The following is an 18,070-nucleotide window of genomic DNA, read 5'->3' as shown; positions in this document are numbered from 1 at the left end:
AGGTTACAATCATGCAGATTCATCATCTTAACTTAAAAAAAATAGAATAAAGATTGTAGGAAGAGGAAGTATATGTGTACGCATCCGTGTGTATGCACAAAAAATGAGGATAAAATGAAATTAGTGCTTGTCTGGGTGCAGCTTTTGTTTTTAACAGTTGCCCATCAGAAACCTTGCCCCTCTAAGGAAGCAGAAATCAATTGAATGAAGCAATTTCAAAAGATCACACTCCCAGAGTGACAATAAGCAGAACCTGCCAGGCAGTTGGTGTAACTGCAAGGAAGGCAGGTTGCAACCTGCTCCTGCACATTAAAGGGATGACCTTGTGCTATTTATGCTGTCAGAAGACTGATTGTGGGAGCAGTTTTCCCTAAATCTCAAGGAAGAAGAGGGACGTACAGGGCTTGAGTACTTAGATACACACACAGAGACACAAAAACAGTCATAGGGTTCTTCCATACAGCAAAAGAAGTGCTATATGAGAAGCTCTTTTGCAAGATCCAAGCGCAAGTTTACTCACATTCCATACACCACTAGTGCGGGCTCCCATCTTCCTTCCTAGCACAAATTCACACTGTTCAGACACAGAGCAGGGTCCTCACATGATTTTTGTAGCATCACCTGCTGGGCAGCTCTTGCTTTCTGTGAAGAATCACCATTTGTCAGAAAAGTATAACCAATTCTTCTCAGAAAGAAAGAGCTGGCCAGCAGGTGGCCCTGCAGAAATTTCCAAGGACCGTGCTGTGTCTGAATGCAGCAGGAAATTGCACTAGGAAGGAAGCTGGAAGCTAGCACTAGTGTGTGAAGGGTGAGTAAACTTGTACTTGGATCTTGCACCAAAGCTTCTTGTATAATGCTTCTTATTGCCATCTGGAAGGACCCATAGTTTGTGAAGGAAGCAGGGGATTGGTACATAAGAACATAAGAAAAACCCTGTTGGATCAGGCCCATCTGGTCCAGCATCCTGCTTCACACAGTGACCCACCAGGTTCCTCTGTGAAGCCCAAAGGCAAGAGCTGAGGGCATACCCTTTCTCCTGCTGCTACTCCCCTGTAGCTGGTATTTAGAGGCATCCTGTCTCAGGCTGGAGGTGGCCTCAGATTAGTAGCCATTGATAGACCTGTCCTCCATGAATTCATCTAAACCCTCTTAAAGCCATCCAGGCTATTGGCTGTCACCACATCTTGTGACAGAGAATTCCGTAGGTTGATTATACATTGTGTGAAAAAGTACTTCCTTTTGTCAGTCTTAAATTTCTTGGCAATCAGTTTCATGGGATGACCCCTGGTTCTAGAGTTATATGAGAGGGAGAAAAATTTATCTCTTTCTCCACACCATGCATGATTCTATACACCTATATCATGTTTCCCCTCATTCCTCTTTTTTCTAAACTAAAAGGCCACAGGTGTTGTAGCCTTGCCTTGTAAGGAAGGTTCTCTAGGCCCCTGATCATCTTGGTTGCCCTCTTCTTCACCTTTTCCAGTTCTGCAATGTCCTCCTTAAGATATGGTGACCAGAACTGCACACAGTACTCCAAATGTGGCCGCACCATAGATTTGTATAAGGGCATTATAATATTAGCATTTTTATTTTCAATCCCCTTCCTAATGATCCCTAGCATGGAATTGGCCTTTTTACAGCTGCTGCTCACTGAGTCAATACTTTCAAACACATCCACCACAAACCCAAGATCCCACTCCTGGTCAGTCACTGACAGTTCAGACCCCATCAGCATATATGTGAAACTGGGAATTTTTGCCCTAATATGCATCACTTTACACTTGTTAACACTGAACTGCATTTGCCATCTTGTTGCCCACCGCTCCAGTTTGGAGAGATCCTTTTGGAGGTGCTCGCAATCTCTTTTGGATTTCACGACCCTAAATAGTTTGGTGTCATCTGCAAATTGTTGATGGAATTGCCTCAGGGATTATTGGTCAACACTCCCAGTTTGGGCGAATGTGGGGAATTTAGCTCAAAAGGAGAGGCAGTTCCAAGCAGAGGTGTATCTAGGGTAGGACAGGCAGGGCATGTGCCCTGGGCGCCACTTGAAGGGGGGCGTGCAAATTCTTAAAATTAATTTTTTAAAAAAATGGCTGCTGAAAACAAAATGGCCACTGCACATGCTCAAATGGCGTCTGTGAGGCCCTAGGCCATGCCAGGCCTCGCAGAGGCCATTTGAGCATGCACAGTGGCCATTTTGTTTTCAGCAGCCATTTTTTTTAAAACCCAGTTATTTTTAAAAATGGCCACTGCACATGCTCAAATGGTCTCTGCGAGGCCCTAGAGGCCAGCGGTGGGAGAGGTAACCTTTGCAGACCCCCCCTCCCACAGCCTATAGGAAGCCCCCCGAAGAGGCTACAGGTAAAAAAAATTAATATAATATAATATAAGTCACTGTACACATATTCAGTTTAGCACTATGTACAGAGAATCAGGGCTTGTGAATACTGAGCTGAAGCTTATGAGCTAGGGTTGTATTCCTTTCCTCTTACTTTGCTTCTTATGATAAGTGAGTTAAATGTGGTGTCTTAATAATATGGTTATTAATGGTGAGTTTGTTTTTGAATCAGTGTGAAATCCTTAGTATTACGGCCACTGGGAGTTTCTTGCTCCCTTTCTCTCATTTTAACTGTCTTTCTAGAATATATACTAGAATATATTCCAAGCGATGACACAGTTTACTCTGCATATCCTTTAATTCTCCATTTATTTTTAAAACTTACGTAATAGTGATGCTACAATGCCTAGTAGAGAATTAGACAGGCATTTCTGTTTAGTTTTCCAAGTATACCTCTACATAGTATGTGGGTATTTCATGAGCCCCAGCATAATGAAATTTGTAGTTTTCCAGCATTTTTTGGTCTGGCTACGTCCACTGCTAAATAGTTTTTGAAATTTTAAAAGTATAATGAGCTTGACTTATATTTTTCAGCTGATATTATAGTAAAGTTATCAGAAAGATGGGTGTCAGATATTTGGACAGGAGGCGCAATTTCAGTGCTTGCCCTAGGTGCTATTTTCCCTAGATACGGTTCTGGTTCCAAGCAGTTTTATTTTTGTGCAAGTGTCTGAACTCAAGAAAACCAGCTTGGGAGAGAGGTTTTAATTAACAAAAGGAGTTTATTGTAAGAAAAACAAATAAAAGCAACAAGACTAGGTTACTAGGTAGTCCTAGCATAAAAGTGCTACAAATATGCTACATAGAACAGCCTATTGTAAGGCATGTTTAGCTTAAAGTTCCAAATTATGTGTAAATTTTCAGGCAGGCTAGAGAGAGTTACTTTAAGATAGCGGAATAAGGTTTCAGAAATAAGAGAGAGGGATAGATTCAGCCCTGAAGGAGCTGAGCAAGAGGCTATATCACCTGTCCTCGCAAAGATCCAATTCTGGCAGCTGGAGACTAGCATCCATCCAGGGAGGCGAAGTGGAAAGCTGGAGAGTTGTAGGAATTAGTGTAGAGGGATGCCCACAAGAATGGCTTCTTGGAGGACCCAGCTTCCTGCACCTGCTAGATAAACTGGCTGGATTGGTACACGGACCAATCCAGGTAGTGATTTCAGCTCAGGTGGCCTCAATAAAGAAGGGCACACCAAGGTGGTCTGCAGTGGAGTACTTGTTGCAGTGGAGTCCCAAGTGCTTAATACACGAGGAAGCACACTGAGTCATGGGGTTAGGGATACTTATATCCCAAAACGTGCCTTGGGGGCATTTTGCTGTTGTCATGCTCTGCTGAATAGGGGAGTCTAGACAGGCTTTTTCGGAATGCATTATGTCTGATCGTCCTTCCTGGGTGGGAAGGTGTGTGAATCGCCTGTTCTATTCAAGGCTGATTGTGAGAACATTTGCGTCCAATTGTGTGCAGGTGCATCCAAGAGTGTCTTGTGCTGGGAAGGGCTTCCCATAGTTCTATCAAAAGTTTTGATGTGCATTGTGCACCTTTTCAAAGTTACGTCACTGACGCATCCCTACTGTGAGGGAGTCTGCTGCTGCTCTTGTCTTTATCTGCTTTCCTTTCCTGGCCTAATTGCTTCATTTGCAACAGGTGTTATCTCTCTTGCGAGAGGATGAGGGGAGTTCTAGAGTTCATCCTAAGTCCAAATTGACCTCTGATGCCAGATAATTTACTTTAGCTAGTTCTGGAGTCTGCTTAGCTGAGCCCCCATGTAGGGAGAGGGTGTGTGAAGCTAATCTCCTTTGCAATCTGTGTTACTTGCAGCCCAAATCTAGGGGCGACCAGTCCACTGTCAACTAAGCAACTTGTCCTCGTGTGTAACATAAACTGGGAGCTCACATTGCGGTACAGCTCCTGAACATAGCAAAAGTGCAATCTCCAAGCCTGGAGATGCCAGTATAATCAGGGAGGCTTCTGGGAGCGGGCAGAATAAGCTCAGCTAGTAACAAAATTTGGCCACCTTACTGCTTATTCCAACTTCTAGATCATTTATGAACAAGTTAAAGAGCACTGGTCCCAATACACATCCCTGGGGGACCCCACTTCTCTCAATTTATAGAACTGTCAGTTTATTCCTACCCTCTGCTTCCTATCCTTCAACCAGTTACCAGTCCACATATGAACTTGTCTCTTTATCCCATAACTGCTATGTTTCCTTAAGAGTCTTTGATGATGAACTTTGTCAAAAATATTTTGAAAGTCCAGGTATACTGTGTTAACTGGGTCACCATTATCCACACACCTGTTGATACTCTCAACGAACTCCAAAAGCTTAGTGAAGCAAGTGATTAGTTAATGAGATTAGTTATTTCACTTTACAGAAGCCATGCTGGTTCTCCTTCAGCAGGGCCTGTTCTTCTATATGCTTAACAGTTTTATCCTTGAGAATGCTGTCCATCAGTATGCCTGCAACAGATTGTGATGTTCTCTCTTAGGGTCTTTCGCTGTTTCTCATCTGCAACATTCTTCCCCCCTTTCCCCCAAGGTGGGCCTCAGAATGTTGGGAGAGAGGGGCCAGAAAGGGGGTGACCCCTGGTCCCGTTTGTCTGTTCACCTCACAGACCTGCTGGGGTAATAACCAGTCTCTGCCCTCTTTACGGATCTCAGGGCTCTTGCCAAGTCAAGCTTTCCGTGTAGACTGGTCCTTCACCATCAGCCTGCACCTTCTTAAATAGCATCTGATATCCTGTGCAAGTCTCGCGAGATCTCGGCTGGTCTTGAGATCCCGCACTGAGATTTTGCGAGAGTTCATTGGGGTTTTCCAAGATCCCATCTCTTAAGGACGGGCTCTCTTCCACCTGCCCCGCAGGCCAGTGGAGGGAATTGGCTAGGCAGGACATGCTGATTCCTTTGTCTTGAGGGGCTCTTTGACCCGGCGTAGCAACGGAGGGGTAAGGTCCTTTGAGCATCCCTGTTGCCTGCGCCGGTTTGGTTGCCCCAGCCTCCACCATGCCCTCACACAGACATTAGGCTAACAGGCCTGTAATTTCCCGGATCCCCCCAGATCCATTTTCGAAAATCGGTTATATGTATGTGTCATTGCATTACTTCAGAAGCTGTGTAGGAAGTTTATGAACACAAGAATTTTTTTTAAAAAAACTGTTTGTTATTTCTCTGTGTAAACCGCCCTGAGCCATTTTTGGAAGGGCGGTATAGAAATCGAATTAATAATAATAATAAATCACCTTGCCAGATCAGACCAGAAGATGGTCCAACATTCTGTTTCCAGCAGTGGTCCAGTGAGATGCCTTTAGGAAGCAGAAAGGCAACAGCTCACTCATTGTTTGCTCAGCACCACCCTAAACTTTCATCTCTGGGCGGTTTACAATAATGTAGACAATATTGAGCTAGATTGACCAAGGATCTAACTTGGTATAAGGCAGTTTCCTAAGAATATCCTTTCATAGAGCTATCCATTATGAATGTGTCTAATCCATTTTAAAGCCTTTTATAAGAACGTACTGGCAATGGCTTTTCAAATAAATTGATATGTGCTTTCTAAATTCTTTCCCTATGGATTTATGTAGGAGCTAAGATGATGTGCCCCAATATGATACTGACTATTACACCAAAAGCAATCTTTTTATATCTGATCTTGTCTTGCTTTCCATGCAGTTAGTATGAATAGTGAAGGAACATACAGAAGTGGTGGTGTCAGTTTTAGGCATTCCTTCCTCATAAAGCCTTATGGTCCAGAAGTGTAGTGAGATGCTTCATTTCAGGTCATCATAGTATTTCCTCAGAAGAGATGCTACTAGGCTTTCAGATATGGTACCTTGACCCTATCTTTTTCCTTCATTACAGGCGCCTATCTGGAAATCAGCTCTATAAGATCCCAAGGGATGTATTCTCAGGCCTCTACAACTTAAAGATTTTGTAAGTCACGTTTCCTCCAATGTGCTGCTATTATATTTTATTGTTCTTCTAACCTGTATTTGAGTGTATAGGGGTTTTTTTTCCTCATCAAAGGTATTCATGTGCATTTGATGCGCATTATTTTGTTTGTTCTTATGATTAGCCTATTGGGACTCACTTCAGAGATAATCATGTTGACTGCAGAAAGAATTTAATTATCTTGGTATTCTGAAAAGCTGGGTGCTCTCCTGCTTTTTCAAGTCTTGCCCTTGGGAGATTTGCTTCTGAACAATAGTAAAGATGAAGGCTATTCAGAGCATATAATAAATCCCCACATTCTAATGCTCCATTGCAATTCCATGGTCTGCAATGTGCCAGTTTCATGATCTGCCTGTTGTGAATCTGTCTGTCTGTCTGTCTTCTTTCTCTTGCTTTTCAGTTTTTGTTAGGGATTTAAACAAGAACAATTAATGATTTAAAGATATTTGTATCTACTTCATTTGTTGCTTCCCTGTGAATCACCTATGAAGTTTATGAACACAAGAAGCACCTTGCTAGATCAGACCAGAGTATGATCCAACATTCATCAGCTCCCTTTATAGTGTCTGCAAAAGTCTTGGTCCTAGTTAGAATTACTAGCTATATGATGAGGCAGAGCTGTATGTTGAGGCAGAATAGATCCGAATCAAAGCAGGCCGATTCAAGCTCACAATGGCAGCTAGCTGATGGAAGCAAATCTGCCTGAAATTATTTGGCACTTTGGAGGTGGTTTTTACATTTTTTAAAAATGGTAAATCTCAAACTTTAAAGTATCTGTACACTGAAATGACTGTACCTATTTGTCTGCAATTTGGCAGGCTTCATGCCAAATCAACAAATCAAATTGTACACCCCTTCTGAATTTCGAGGAAGCTTCCAACTTGAATCCTTGTTCTGTGCACAGCCCTGTTAGATCTCTTTAGAACGTAAGAACAGCCCTGCTGGATCAGTTCCAAGGCTCATCTAGTCCAGCATCCTGTTTCGCACAATGGCCCACCAGATGCCGCCGGAAGTCACAGGCAGAAGTTGAGGGCATGCCCTCTCTCCTGCTGTTACTCCCCTGCAACTGGTACTCAGAGGCATCCTGCCTTTGAGGCTGGAGGTGGCCCACAGCCCTCCGACTAGTAGCCGTTGATAGACCTCTCCTCCATGAAGTTATCCAAACCCTTCTTAAAGCCATCCAGGTTGTTGGCTGTGACCGCATCTTGTGGCAAAGAATTCCACAAGTGGATTATGCATTGTGTGAAAAAGTACTTCCATTTGTTGGTTCTAGATTTCCCAGCAATCAATTTCATGGGATGATCCCTGGTTCTAGTGTTATGGGAGAGGGAGAAGAATTTATCTCTATCCACTTTCTCTTCTACATGTTGTTTTATTTTGTGTGTTTTTAAAGCCCTTATCTTACTTGACTACAGGCTCTTGTGCAGGCTCTAAATTCCTGTGTTGGGTTCTGAAGAAACTCACTCTCCCTCCTTGCGAATATTGGCACTCCAGTCATATGCATTACAGTGCCATTTTCTAGCCAGTGCTTACTTTCATGACTGCTGAAGTGATAATGAGAAGAAAAAAGAGGAAAGTCAGTGCTGCAAAAATAGCACAAGGACAGTGCTCCGTGTCCTGCCAGAGTATTGAAGCTTGCAAGGAGAGACGACAAATTTCTTCAGAATATGAATACAACTAATATTTATATACTGCTTTTCAACAAAGTTCCCAAAGAGATTTACATAGATATAAATAAATAAATTAATTAATAAAATGGCTCCCTGTCCCCAAAGGGCTCACAATCCAAAACAGAAACATAACATAAGATAGACACCAGCAGCAGCCACTGGAGGGATGCTGTGCTGGGGATGGATAGGGCCAGATGTTCCACCACCCTCCAGCTAAATAAAGAGAATCGTCACTTTAAAAAGATGCCTCTCTGCTCAGTTAGCAGGGGACTACAATGCAGGTGTCTGGAACCTTTACAAGAGCACATTGTTAAGTAAGGCAGGAGCTTAAAAAGAAATGGAATAAACCAATGTGTGGAAAAATGGTGATTCTCTTATATTTTGCAGGGGGAGAGCAACTGGCCCTATCCAACCCCAGCCCCGCATCCCTCCAGTAGCTGTTACTGGTGTCTGCCTTATGTTTCTTTCTAGACTGTGAGCCCTTTGGGAACAGAGGACCATCTTATTTATGTATTTATTTTTCTATGTAAACTTGCTTTACGAATTTTGTTGAAGAGCAGTATATAAATATTCGTAGTAGCTGCTGAAAAACTAAAAGCTGTTCAAATGCCCATTGTAGGGAGCATAGGGACAGGGATGTCTCTGCGAAGCGTGCAAAGCCATAGATGCACCTGATTCCCCATGGTGACTTCTAGATTCCAGTCCAGTCCAGCAGTACTCTTGACTTCTGTGCTTTACTGCACTTGTGGAAATAGAGAGTGTGGGTGGGAAGCAATGGCACAGGAACTAGGCCAGTTTTGGGAATGGACGTGTGCCTCCTACCATTCGGAGGGTGCTGAGATTGGATTTATCAGTCTAGAATCAATACAGTGGTGTTGGTCTTGCAGAGGGACCCCTGTCACCTCTTTCTCTGATAATGCCTCTGTCCCTGGTGCTTGCCCTGCACTGAGACCTTGGTAGCAGTCACTGAGCTTTCCCAGACAGCAGGCTTTGCCATGGGTTTACTGTGAGGCTTTGCAGCGAGTTTGAATTTGCCCAAGAAAACCGACACAAAAAGTGGATTTTTTTTAACCCCGGACATAAATCAGGTGAGGCGCTAACATGCAATGAAAAACCCGAATTGTGTGTTAAGTGCTCCCCAATATCTTGCATGGACTTTGGCACGGATCTGGCCGATGTACAAACACACATCCTCCATTCTGAGCGAAAAACCCCGTCTGGAAATGCTCCTGGAGAATTCTTCCTCTGGCCACCTGTGGTGTCTCTGTAGCAAACACATCATCTGGTGGTAAGGTGGATTTGTATTTCTGATTTTGCATGTAGCAAGGGAGCTCCAGCAGACATAGATCTAGTCCTGGCAGCCATTCTGATACAGCATGACATTTATTTAGGTGCTCAGTTTTTCATCTTCCCTCTTCCCAAGGAGATATTTTACAATCCTTTCTCTCCTGCAATAAACATTTCAGTCCTGAGGGCATGTTTGGAAACCAATTGCAATGTGAAATCGCCGTAGCCGGCAAAGTTTATATGAAGCGAGCAGGTAGTAACCTGCTCCAAGGATTAGAGAGTGCAGCGCTGTTTACCAGGCCTTCTAAAGAATCCTGCCCTAAATCCCTGGGTTTAGAGATGAGTCGCTGCTTTATCCACAGTCTACATTAGGCACTGAATCAAAGAAACCTAGAAAACCACAGCAAACCCACCCTGTTTCAACAACTCGGTGTTGAGGGAGCTCCTGGGCTTTAAAAACCTTTATTTATCATTTTACAGTTTAGCTAAAAATGTAGAACGTATATGGCCTCACTGACATTAAAACAGCACCTCCTGCAGGTAATGATGGCAATTGCAACAACTGGGAAGTGTCAGTGATGATCACACTCTTCTCCTGAGGTGGAAGGCCTATTCCAAAGGGAAGCTTGGCAATCTCTGGAATGGAGATTCATGCCTAGGCATCATCAATCATGTGTTTCTAAAGCAATCCTATGCCCACATGATAGAGTGGAAACCTACTTCTTAGCTTCATCCCACTAGATGAGAGTACAGGGAACCTTTGTTGAAAAGCGGTATATTCGTCATATTCGTAGATGAGCATACAGAGCACATGAAACTGCCGAGTCAGACAGATGACCCACCAATGTACCACAATGTTTTGTATACATTGACTGGCAGCAGCTCTACAATGCTTCAGAAAATGGCCTTTCCCAGCCCTATCTGGCAATGCTGGCGGTTGCACCTGGGACATTCTGTGTGCAAAGCATGTGCTCTACCCTGAGTTACAGTCTTTGCCCTGAGGATTACCCTTAGGTGAGGATTCGTCATCTGAAGAATTAGAAGGCATCATATATATTCATTCATTCAATCGATTTCTATACTGCCCCTTCCAAAAAAGGCTCAGGGCTGTTTACACAGAGAAATAATAAATAAATAAGATGGATCCCTCGTTCCTAAAGGGCTCACAATTTAAAAAGAAACATAAGGTAGACACCAGCAACGGTCACTGGAGGTACTGTGCTGTGGGTGGATAGGGCCAGTTACTCTCCTCCTGCTCAATAAAGAGAATCACCATGTTAAAAGGTGCCTCTTTGCCAAGTTAGCAGAATGTGTCTAGATGGCCCTCATTTTGGAGGAGAGCTGGTCTTGCGGTAGCAAGCATGAATTTCCCCCTTTGCTAAGTAGGCTCCACCCTGGCTTGCATTTGAATGGGAGACTATGTGTGAGCACTGTAAGATATCCCCCTTAGGGGATGGGGCCTCTCTGCAGGAGCGTAGCTATAATTGAGTGAAAGGGTTCAAAGAACACGGGCCCCCAGCTCCTGAGGGCCCTGCAGCTCCATCTCTCTCTATTTTCTTCATTATCGCCCTCACTCTGGGGGGCTGCCAGAGAGAGGGATGAACAGAGGACCCCTCTCCCCAAGCTACGCCCCTGCCTCTCTGGAAAAAATAGAAGGTTCCAGGTTCCATCCCTGGCATCTCCAAGATATGGCTGAAATTCCTGCCTGCAACCTTGGAGAAGCCCCTGCCAGTCTGTATAGACAATACTGAGCTAGATGGACCTATGGTCTGACTCAGTATAAGGCAGCTTCCTATGCTCTTTATTCTAGTAATCCCAATATGTTTTAGTCTGCCTTTGTCTTTGGCCAGTCTACATGATTGATTGGGACAAGTGCAAAACAAGTGCAGGCTGTGCTGTCCATATGGCTGGTTTCCAGTGGCAGTTGTTAGGTGCAGGGTACATTGTCCAGGTAGGAACACACGAATTTGCACCCTATCTCTGCCCAAGATTCATTTGGGTATAATGCAAAGGAGCTACAGCATGGGCCCCTCAGCACACCTGCCAGCCTGGATGTCTTACTGTCCAGGGTGTAAAGCATGCTGCAATGTGTTTGGGCTTTTTAAATGTACGTATTAATAAATTTATACCCCACATGCTAAGCCCAAAGGCTCTTGCAGCAGCTCACCTCATATTAAAATAGCTAAAACAATAATATCCTCTTATACAAACAACAATGAACAGCAAGCCAGTCCATAAAACTTTTATGACTTTTCTTTTGCCAAGCAACTGTTTGCTCCAACCTGTTCCGTTTAGAACCTGAGTCCTTTGCCAGGTTTGCAGACATCTTAAGGGCCTTACATATTTTTTCATTTGGAGCAACAACAACAACAACAACAACAAACTGGTTCCAATTCTAGAAGACTGGAACATGTTTCTGTAAAGAGATGGAGGCTGCCAGCAGCAAAGTAGCACCCCTTTCTGAAATCTAACACCTGAAGCAAACTGCTTCACATTGCTGGTCCTGTTTGCAGGCGTAGGTTACACTTGCAGCCATGCATATATAATTCAGTGCTGCCTGCTAGGAGCCTGGTGGGAGGTGTTTTTGTAGGGACTGATTGGTTCTGAGGGTGAGCTCATTGGCAGGCAGGCGAGTGTAGCTGCAATGCTCCGGGAATCTTACAAACCCTTTCTGTTTCTGTGGGAGCACATGCTGTTACCTTTTGCTTCTTTCATTCTTCATTGGGGCTGCAGCCACAGCAAGAGAGGTGTGTGCTGAGGAGGCCAGAGGGCACAGAGGCTAATCTCCCGAGGGACCTGTTGGAACGCAGCTTGGGAAAGCATCAAGTAGGGGTGGCGGGAAGACTTCTGCTTTCATCATACCCAAGATGCTCCGGGCAAGGAATGCACAGGAGAAAACAGCACACTGTGGAAGGAGCCTGGCCTTTACAGCCTCGCTCCCAACATCTTCCTCAGCTCGCACTTGTCACAACTTCTAGCACAGCTCCCACTTCTGCAGGGCTGTGCTGTGCCTTTGAGTGCCCGTTCTTCTACCCTCTGCACCCAAAATCAACTGTGCAGGGCTTAATTTGAGCCAGGAGCATTTCCAGACAGCAGGCTTTACCACGGCTTTACTGTGAGTCTGAATTTTCCCCAAAATATCGACTCAAAAAGTGCATTTTTAAAACATAAATTGGGCTATACTCTAATGCGCAATGAAAACCCCAGATTTTGTCTGGAGTGCTCCCCGATAGCTTGCATGTACTTTGGAGTAAATCTGGCCAAAATGTGAACTCACACCCTCCATTCTGGAGGAGAAGTGAGCTAAAGCCCCATCTGGAAATGCCCTCAAGCAATCACAAAAGCTCAGATGCAGAATCTGCTTTGCATGCCAGTGCTCAGTCATGGAAATATCTGAAATACAGTGTTTGTTTCATAAAAGGGAGGCCAGGAGCTGCTAAATCCCAGCTCTTTAATCTTATCTGGGCAGGCTGCAGTTGCTTAGGTCTTAGGTAAAGGCACTCTGCACATGCTCAGAGACCCTATTGTCCAACCTATTCCAGGACTCATCCCGTTGTTTAAAGCAGATGCAAGGGCTGTGTCCTGGTATAAATTAAACCATTGATATTGTGAGAACAAATGGCCAGTTCTAAGCATTTGCAGAGTCCATTTCTCTTAAAATGGAGAAACCACAGCCCACTGCTACACACCTGGGATTCAGGGGCAGAGCTTTTGGTTCAGAGAAAGTAACCTCCAGGCAGGTTCGTGCATTCTGGGTTTTAGGGAAATATTTTAGTCAATATTTTCAAAAGTTTCAGAACTGATATTCATATGGACTCAATATAAGAAAGCTGCTTGTGGCTAACAGTTGCTTACTGTCTCATCTGATAAGTTTGAAGCCACTAAATTCAGGTCAAATTCACATTGTGGTATAGATGAGGCAAGTAATAAGTATGTTATAGAAGATACATTACCTTACTGTAGAATGTTGAGCTTTTGGTTAGGAGAAAGGTGATGGTGGAAAGACTGATCTTTGTGACAACAGCAGGAATTGCTTGGAAGGGGTTAGGAAAAGTTCCTTTATGGCCTCTAAACAGTAGCAGCTTGACCAGGGCGCTTTCCAGATGCACGCTACGACAGTGTCACTACGTGTCTGTTAAGTGTCCTTCCGTACTGCAGTCCCTGCACTGTCAGCAAGGCGCTGTTCACATTTCCGATGCCTTCTTTTGGATTTTATCCTTGCGTTTTTGTCCTGCAACGTTGCAGTTGTGTCGCAAAAAAATAGCTGTATTTTTCCCCATTGTGGGAGGGTTGCGCAAGCTATTTACATTTTCAAAAACAATCCTGCCAAGCCAAAGCATTTTACTGCGGGAACAGCATGTAACCTGGAAAGCGGCCAGGCGGCTTTTTACATGGGGCTTTTGAAGCCCTTTAACTCGCATCTCCTCCGGAATGGAGGGGGTGCATTCACATATTGGCTAGATTTTCCCCAAAGTCCCTGTGAGTTATTGGGGAGCAGTTCACACACAATTCAGGTTTTTCACTGTGCGTTAGAGTGTAGCCCGATTTATATCTGGGGTAAAAAAATCCACTATTTGTGGCGGGGTTTTTGGACAACAAGAATTTGCAGTAAAGCCTCCCTGTAAACTCGTGGTAGAACCTACTATGCATAAATGTCCCAGGAGGAGGGGAGTGCAAATGAGGCACAGCTGCCCCTGGTTCTTGGCAGCCCTGTTGTACCTCTCACTCCCACCCCACCCCGCCTTTCCCTGGAGTTAACAAGGGACACACTGCCTGCAGGCTGGCCATTTGTCAGGTAGAGCTGTGCAGACTGGTTAATCGTTGACCGGTTGTAGCACCACCACCCCCCCAGCTTGTTAGGATGAATCAGTCCTAAATGGAATTACAAAATGAGGAGTCAGTCTGGCCTCCTCATATCACTACTGCCTTTAAAGACATTATGAGAGGGAGACTATGGGAAGAAGCTATTCACATATGAATGATTTTGCTTCACTTCAGCTACCAGCTACATAGATTGTCTGACCTACCAGAAGGTTAGACAAGCAGTGTCTCTTCCACCCTACCACTTACACTCTTGATCCTTGCCCTTCCTGCTTAGTTAAAGGGTGGGTCTGTCTACTTGGGTATCAATGGTGGCCAATGCCTCTTTGAGAGAGGGTGTGGTAGCCACTGTCCTATCTCAGGCAACTTTCTGGTAATAAGTAAGGAGCGAAGAAGCAAAGGCCATTCCAAAAGTAGAGTCAGTGGTTAGGAGTTGAACAAGAGGTAATAAGATGGACAGAAATGGCTCTGTGGTGATGTCCTGCAATATTGCGTGCTATGTTTGTTTGCATGCCTGAAAGTATTGTAAACTGTAGCTGCAGGAATTGCAAGCTGGTCTCTCTGTTAGCAGAGAGGGTAAGGGGACAGGAGGAGCAAGTTTCTATACTTGGCCTTATTAGGGAGGATAAAGAGTTTCTGGACAGGAGGCACTCCAGCAAGAACAACAGCAGGAGATGGAAGGAGGAAGACCTGAAAGAGGGAAGAAGCTGCATAGAAGATAGTAACTATCAGGAGCAGGAGAATCAGAAGGAATTCTGAACACTGGGAACAAATTTACTGCTTTCAGTTGTCTAATGGGAGTGGCTTTGAGGATCCCAGGGGAGCACAACTACAGCAGGCTATGTTAGGTGGGGTGATAAACATTGCAGGAAGGGGAGGAGAAGAGTGAAGATGGTAGTGTCTCTCTACTGAGAGGTATAATAGAGATGACCACGGGCCAACTGGACCTTTCAGCAAGTGTGCTGTTTCCCCATTCTGCAGATCCAGAATGTGCTGGACAGCTTGCTAAAACATATTAAACCCACTGTACATTATCCCTTCTTACTCACTTTTCTGGAAATGCATGACATTACCAGGCATAGCTATGTATGTATCATTTCTGACTGTAAGACTCTGGCAGGGAAGGTGAAGGAACTTGGGGCTCAGGTGGTGTTAGGAACCTGCCATATACTGAGTCAGACGATTGGTCCATTTAACTCAGTATTGTCTACACTGACTGACAGCGACTTCTCCAAGGTTACAGGCAGGAGTCTCTCTCAGCCCTATCTTGGAGATGCCAGGGAGGGAACTTGGAGGAACCTTCTGCATGTAAGCCTGCAGATGCTCATCCCAGCACACCCCATTCCCTAAGGGGAATATCTTACAGTGCTCACATCACATCACATGTAGTCTCCCATACAAATGCAAAGCAGAGTGGGCCCTGCTTAGCGAAGGGGACAATCCATGCTTGCTACCACAAGACCAGCTCTCCTTCACATTCAGTTTCGCAGAGATGTTCAGTTTTTCCTTTCCAAAGTAGACTACAAAAGGAGAGAGAAATGCTTCAGGTGACTGACTAGTTACACAGACGCTGTCAACAAGAGAGATTGGGTTACTGGAACCACCATCTAAGCTGCCTTAATGAAGGGCTATTGGCAGGAGATGTACTGGAGAAAATGTGTTTGGCAGGTACCTGATAAAGAGGGCTTTAAACTAAATCCTGTGGAAGGTGGAGAAAGCCCTAAGATAATTACAAAGGCAAGTAGTAAAGATAGGGACTTGGGTGCTGCAAGAGAAACTGGGGGAGTGGTTGGGTTGCCTAGCAAACCTCACAATAAAATGAGGAGAGCATGGGAGTATAATACCCATGGCTTGCAATATCTATACAGCAATGCACAGAGTATGGGAAATAAAAAAGATGAGCTGTAAAGGAAGATAAATTCAGCTTGATAAGTACAGTATAACTGAGGCTTGGTGGGATAACTCCTGGAATATAGCAATTGAAGGATACAACTCGTTCAAAAAGAACAGGTCTAATAGAAAAGAAAGTAGCACTCTATATTAAAAATGTGTAGGCTTGTACAGAAATCTAAGAGCGTGAGCAAAGTAGCCCAGTAGAGAGCATCTGGATTAAAATAAATGGAAAAGGAAATAAAACAAAGCTAGCTGGGCCGGGCGCAGAGCATCTGTGCCTCCAGCCAGCCCACCCACCCACAGCCGCCCTCTTTTCCTGTTGGCTGGTGGCTTTTTCTTTCTCTCCCCGCCCGGCTGGCTGGTAGGGCGCTGGCTTCTCCTCCTCCCCCCCCCCCCATTTTCAGGTGGGCAGACCGGCCAACTTCTTCTCCTGCTGCCTCCCCCCACCTGGTTTCTGGTTGGCCAGCTTCTTCTCACCCGCCTGCTACTTGCTGGCTGGCTGGCTTCTTCTCCCACCACCCTCACCCCACCCTCCTGGTTTGCTGGCAGGAGGCCGGGCGCTGGCTTCTTCTCTGTCCCGCTGCCGCGTTCTGCTGCCACCACCACTGCCAATTTCTTTCCCCCACCCATCCCATGGCTATCCAGCAGCTCTCCAAACTCTCTCGAGAGCTGCCACTCATGGGATTAGCCACGGGTATGTCTTAGAGAAATAAATATATAGAAGATTGTGGTTGGAGTCTATTGCGGACTGCTATGCCAAGGAGAGGATGTGAATGATGCTTTCATGAAATAAATTACAGGTGTTTCAAGGAAGCAACAGTTAGTAGAAATGGGGGATTCCAACTATCCCTATATGTGATGGAAGACAAGCGCCACTAAGCATCAAATCTCCAATAAATTCCTCACATGCCTTGATGATTACTTCCTCTTCCAGATGTTGGAGAAAAGAATGAGGGGATCAGTTATCCTTGACTTGATCCTAATCACAAGGAAAGAGTTGGTCAGTGTGGTTGAAATACTGGGGAGAAATGACCATGCATGTAATGCTAGAATTATTGACATCACAGTGGAGAGAACCTATTGATGTATTATTCTGAAATGCATTACAAGAAGTGACAGTGGAAAGAGATTAGTTGTTATAGTGAAGAGAACATGTTGCAAAGAGTAATGATTGTTGCAAATCAAAAGCAGAGGTGGTAGGCAACTTCATTGTACTGGGTCAGACTTATTTTGTTGTTGGTTCTGTGTTAGCTCTTTATACCTTTGATTGATTGATTGATTGATTAAATGCCGTCAAGTCGGTGTCGACTGTTATCGACTACATAGATAGATTCTCTCCAGGATGATCTGTCTTCAACTTGGCCACTCTCTGTGGTGCATTCATTACTGTCATAATCGAGTCCATCCACCTTGCTGCTGGTTGTCCTCTTCTTATCTTTCCTTAAACATTTCCCAGCATTATGGACTTCTCAAGGGAGCTGGGTCTTCGCATAATGTTCCCGAAGTATGATAGTTTCAACCTGGTTATTTGTGCCTCAAGTGAAAATTCTGGATTGATTTGTTCTGTGATCCATTTGTTTGTTTTCCTGGCTGTCCTGGCTGGTATCCTCAAAAGTCTTTTCCAGCACCAAAGTTCAAAAGCGTCAATGCTTTTTCTGTCTTGCTTCTTCAAAGTCCAGCTTTCGCATCCATAATGTGTCACGGGGAAAACCATTGTGTCATGGGGAAAACCATAAGCCATAAATAGGAAACCATTTATACCTTTAGATTACCTTAAGAACCATATGCACCTGTCCAAGTCTTGAAATCAGCCTTCTAGGCTCTGCTCTCTGGTCCACTGAATATATGGTTGACAGGTTCCAGGACTTTCTTGTTGATGGCATCACAGTTATGGAATTCCCTCCCTGGAGAGAACCAACACACTCTCTGTTAGGGAAATGCATGGAACGTTTTGGGCAGGCAGGGGGGCAGAGAGCGGTAGCTTTAAGGAGCAGGTACACAGATCCTTACCTGCTTCTCCACTGTTCCACCGCTGTTCCGGTCATGGCAC

At 44.6% G+C, this 18,070-nt stretch overlaps 1 protein-coding gene across 4 annotated transcripts in view; it reads left to right on the top strand.

The window, feature by feature from the left end:
• LGR6 (leucine rich repeat containing G protein-coupled receptor 6) overlaps positions 1 to 18,070 on the top strand; it is a 280,020-nt gene that overhangs the window by 88,971 nt on the left and 172,979 nt on the right. For all 4 annotated transcript variants that reach the window (XM_053245501.1, XM_053245503.1, XM_053245502.1 and 1 more), the window contains exon 3: positions 6,260 to 6,331. In XM_053245501.1, the coding sequence (XP_053101476.1) occupies positions 6,260 to 6,331 (72 nt within the window). The remainder of the gene's footprint in view (positions 1 to 6,259; positions 6,332 to 18,070) is intronic.

Source organism: Hemicordylus capensis, chromosome 4, assembly GCF_027244095.1.
Source record: "Hemicordylus capensis ecotype Gifberg chromosome 4, rHemCap1.1.pri, whole genome shotgun sequence".
Taxonomy (NCBI): domain Eukaryota; kingdom Metazoa; phylum Chordata; class Lepidosauria; order Squamata; family Cordylidae; genus Hemicordylus; species Hemicordylus capensis.
The sequence above is the reverse complement of the archived record's forward strand: the minus strand, read 5'-3'. Positions and strand labels throughout refer to the sequence as shown.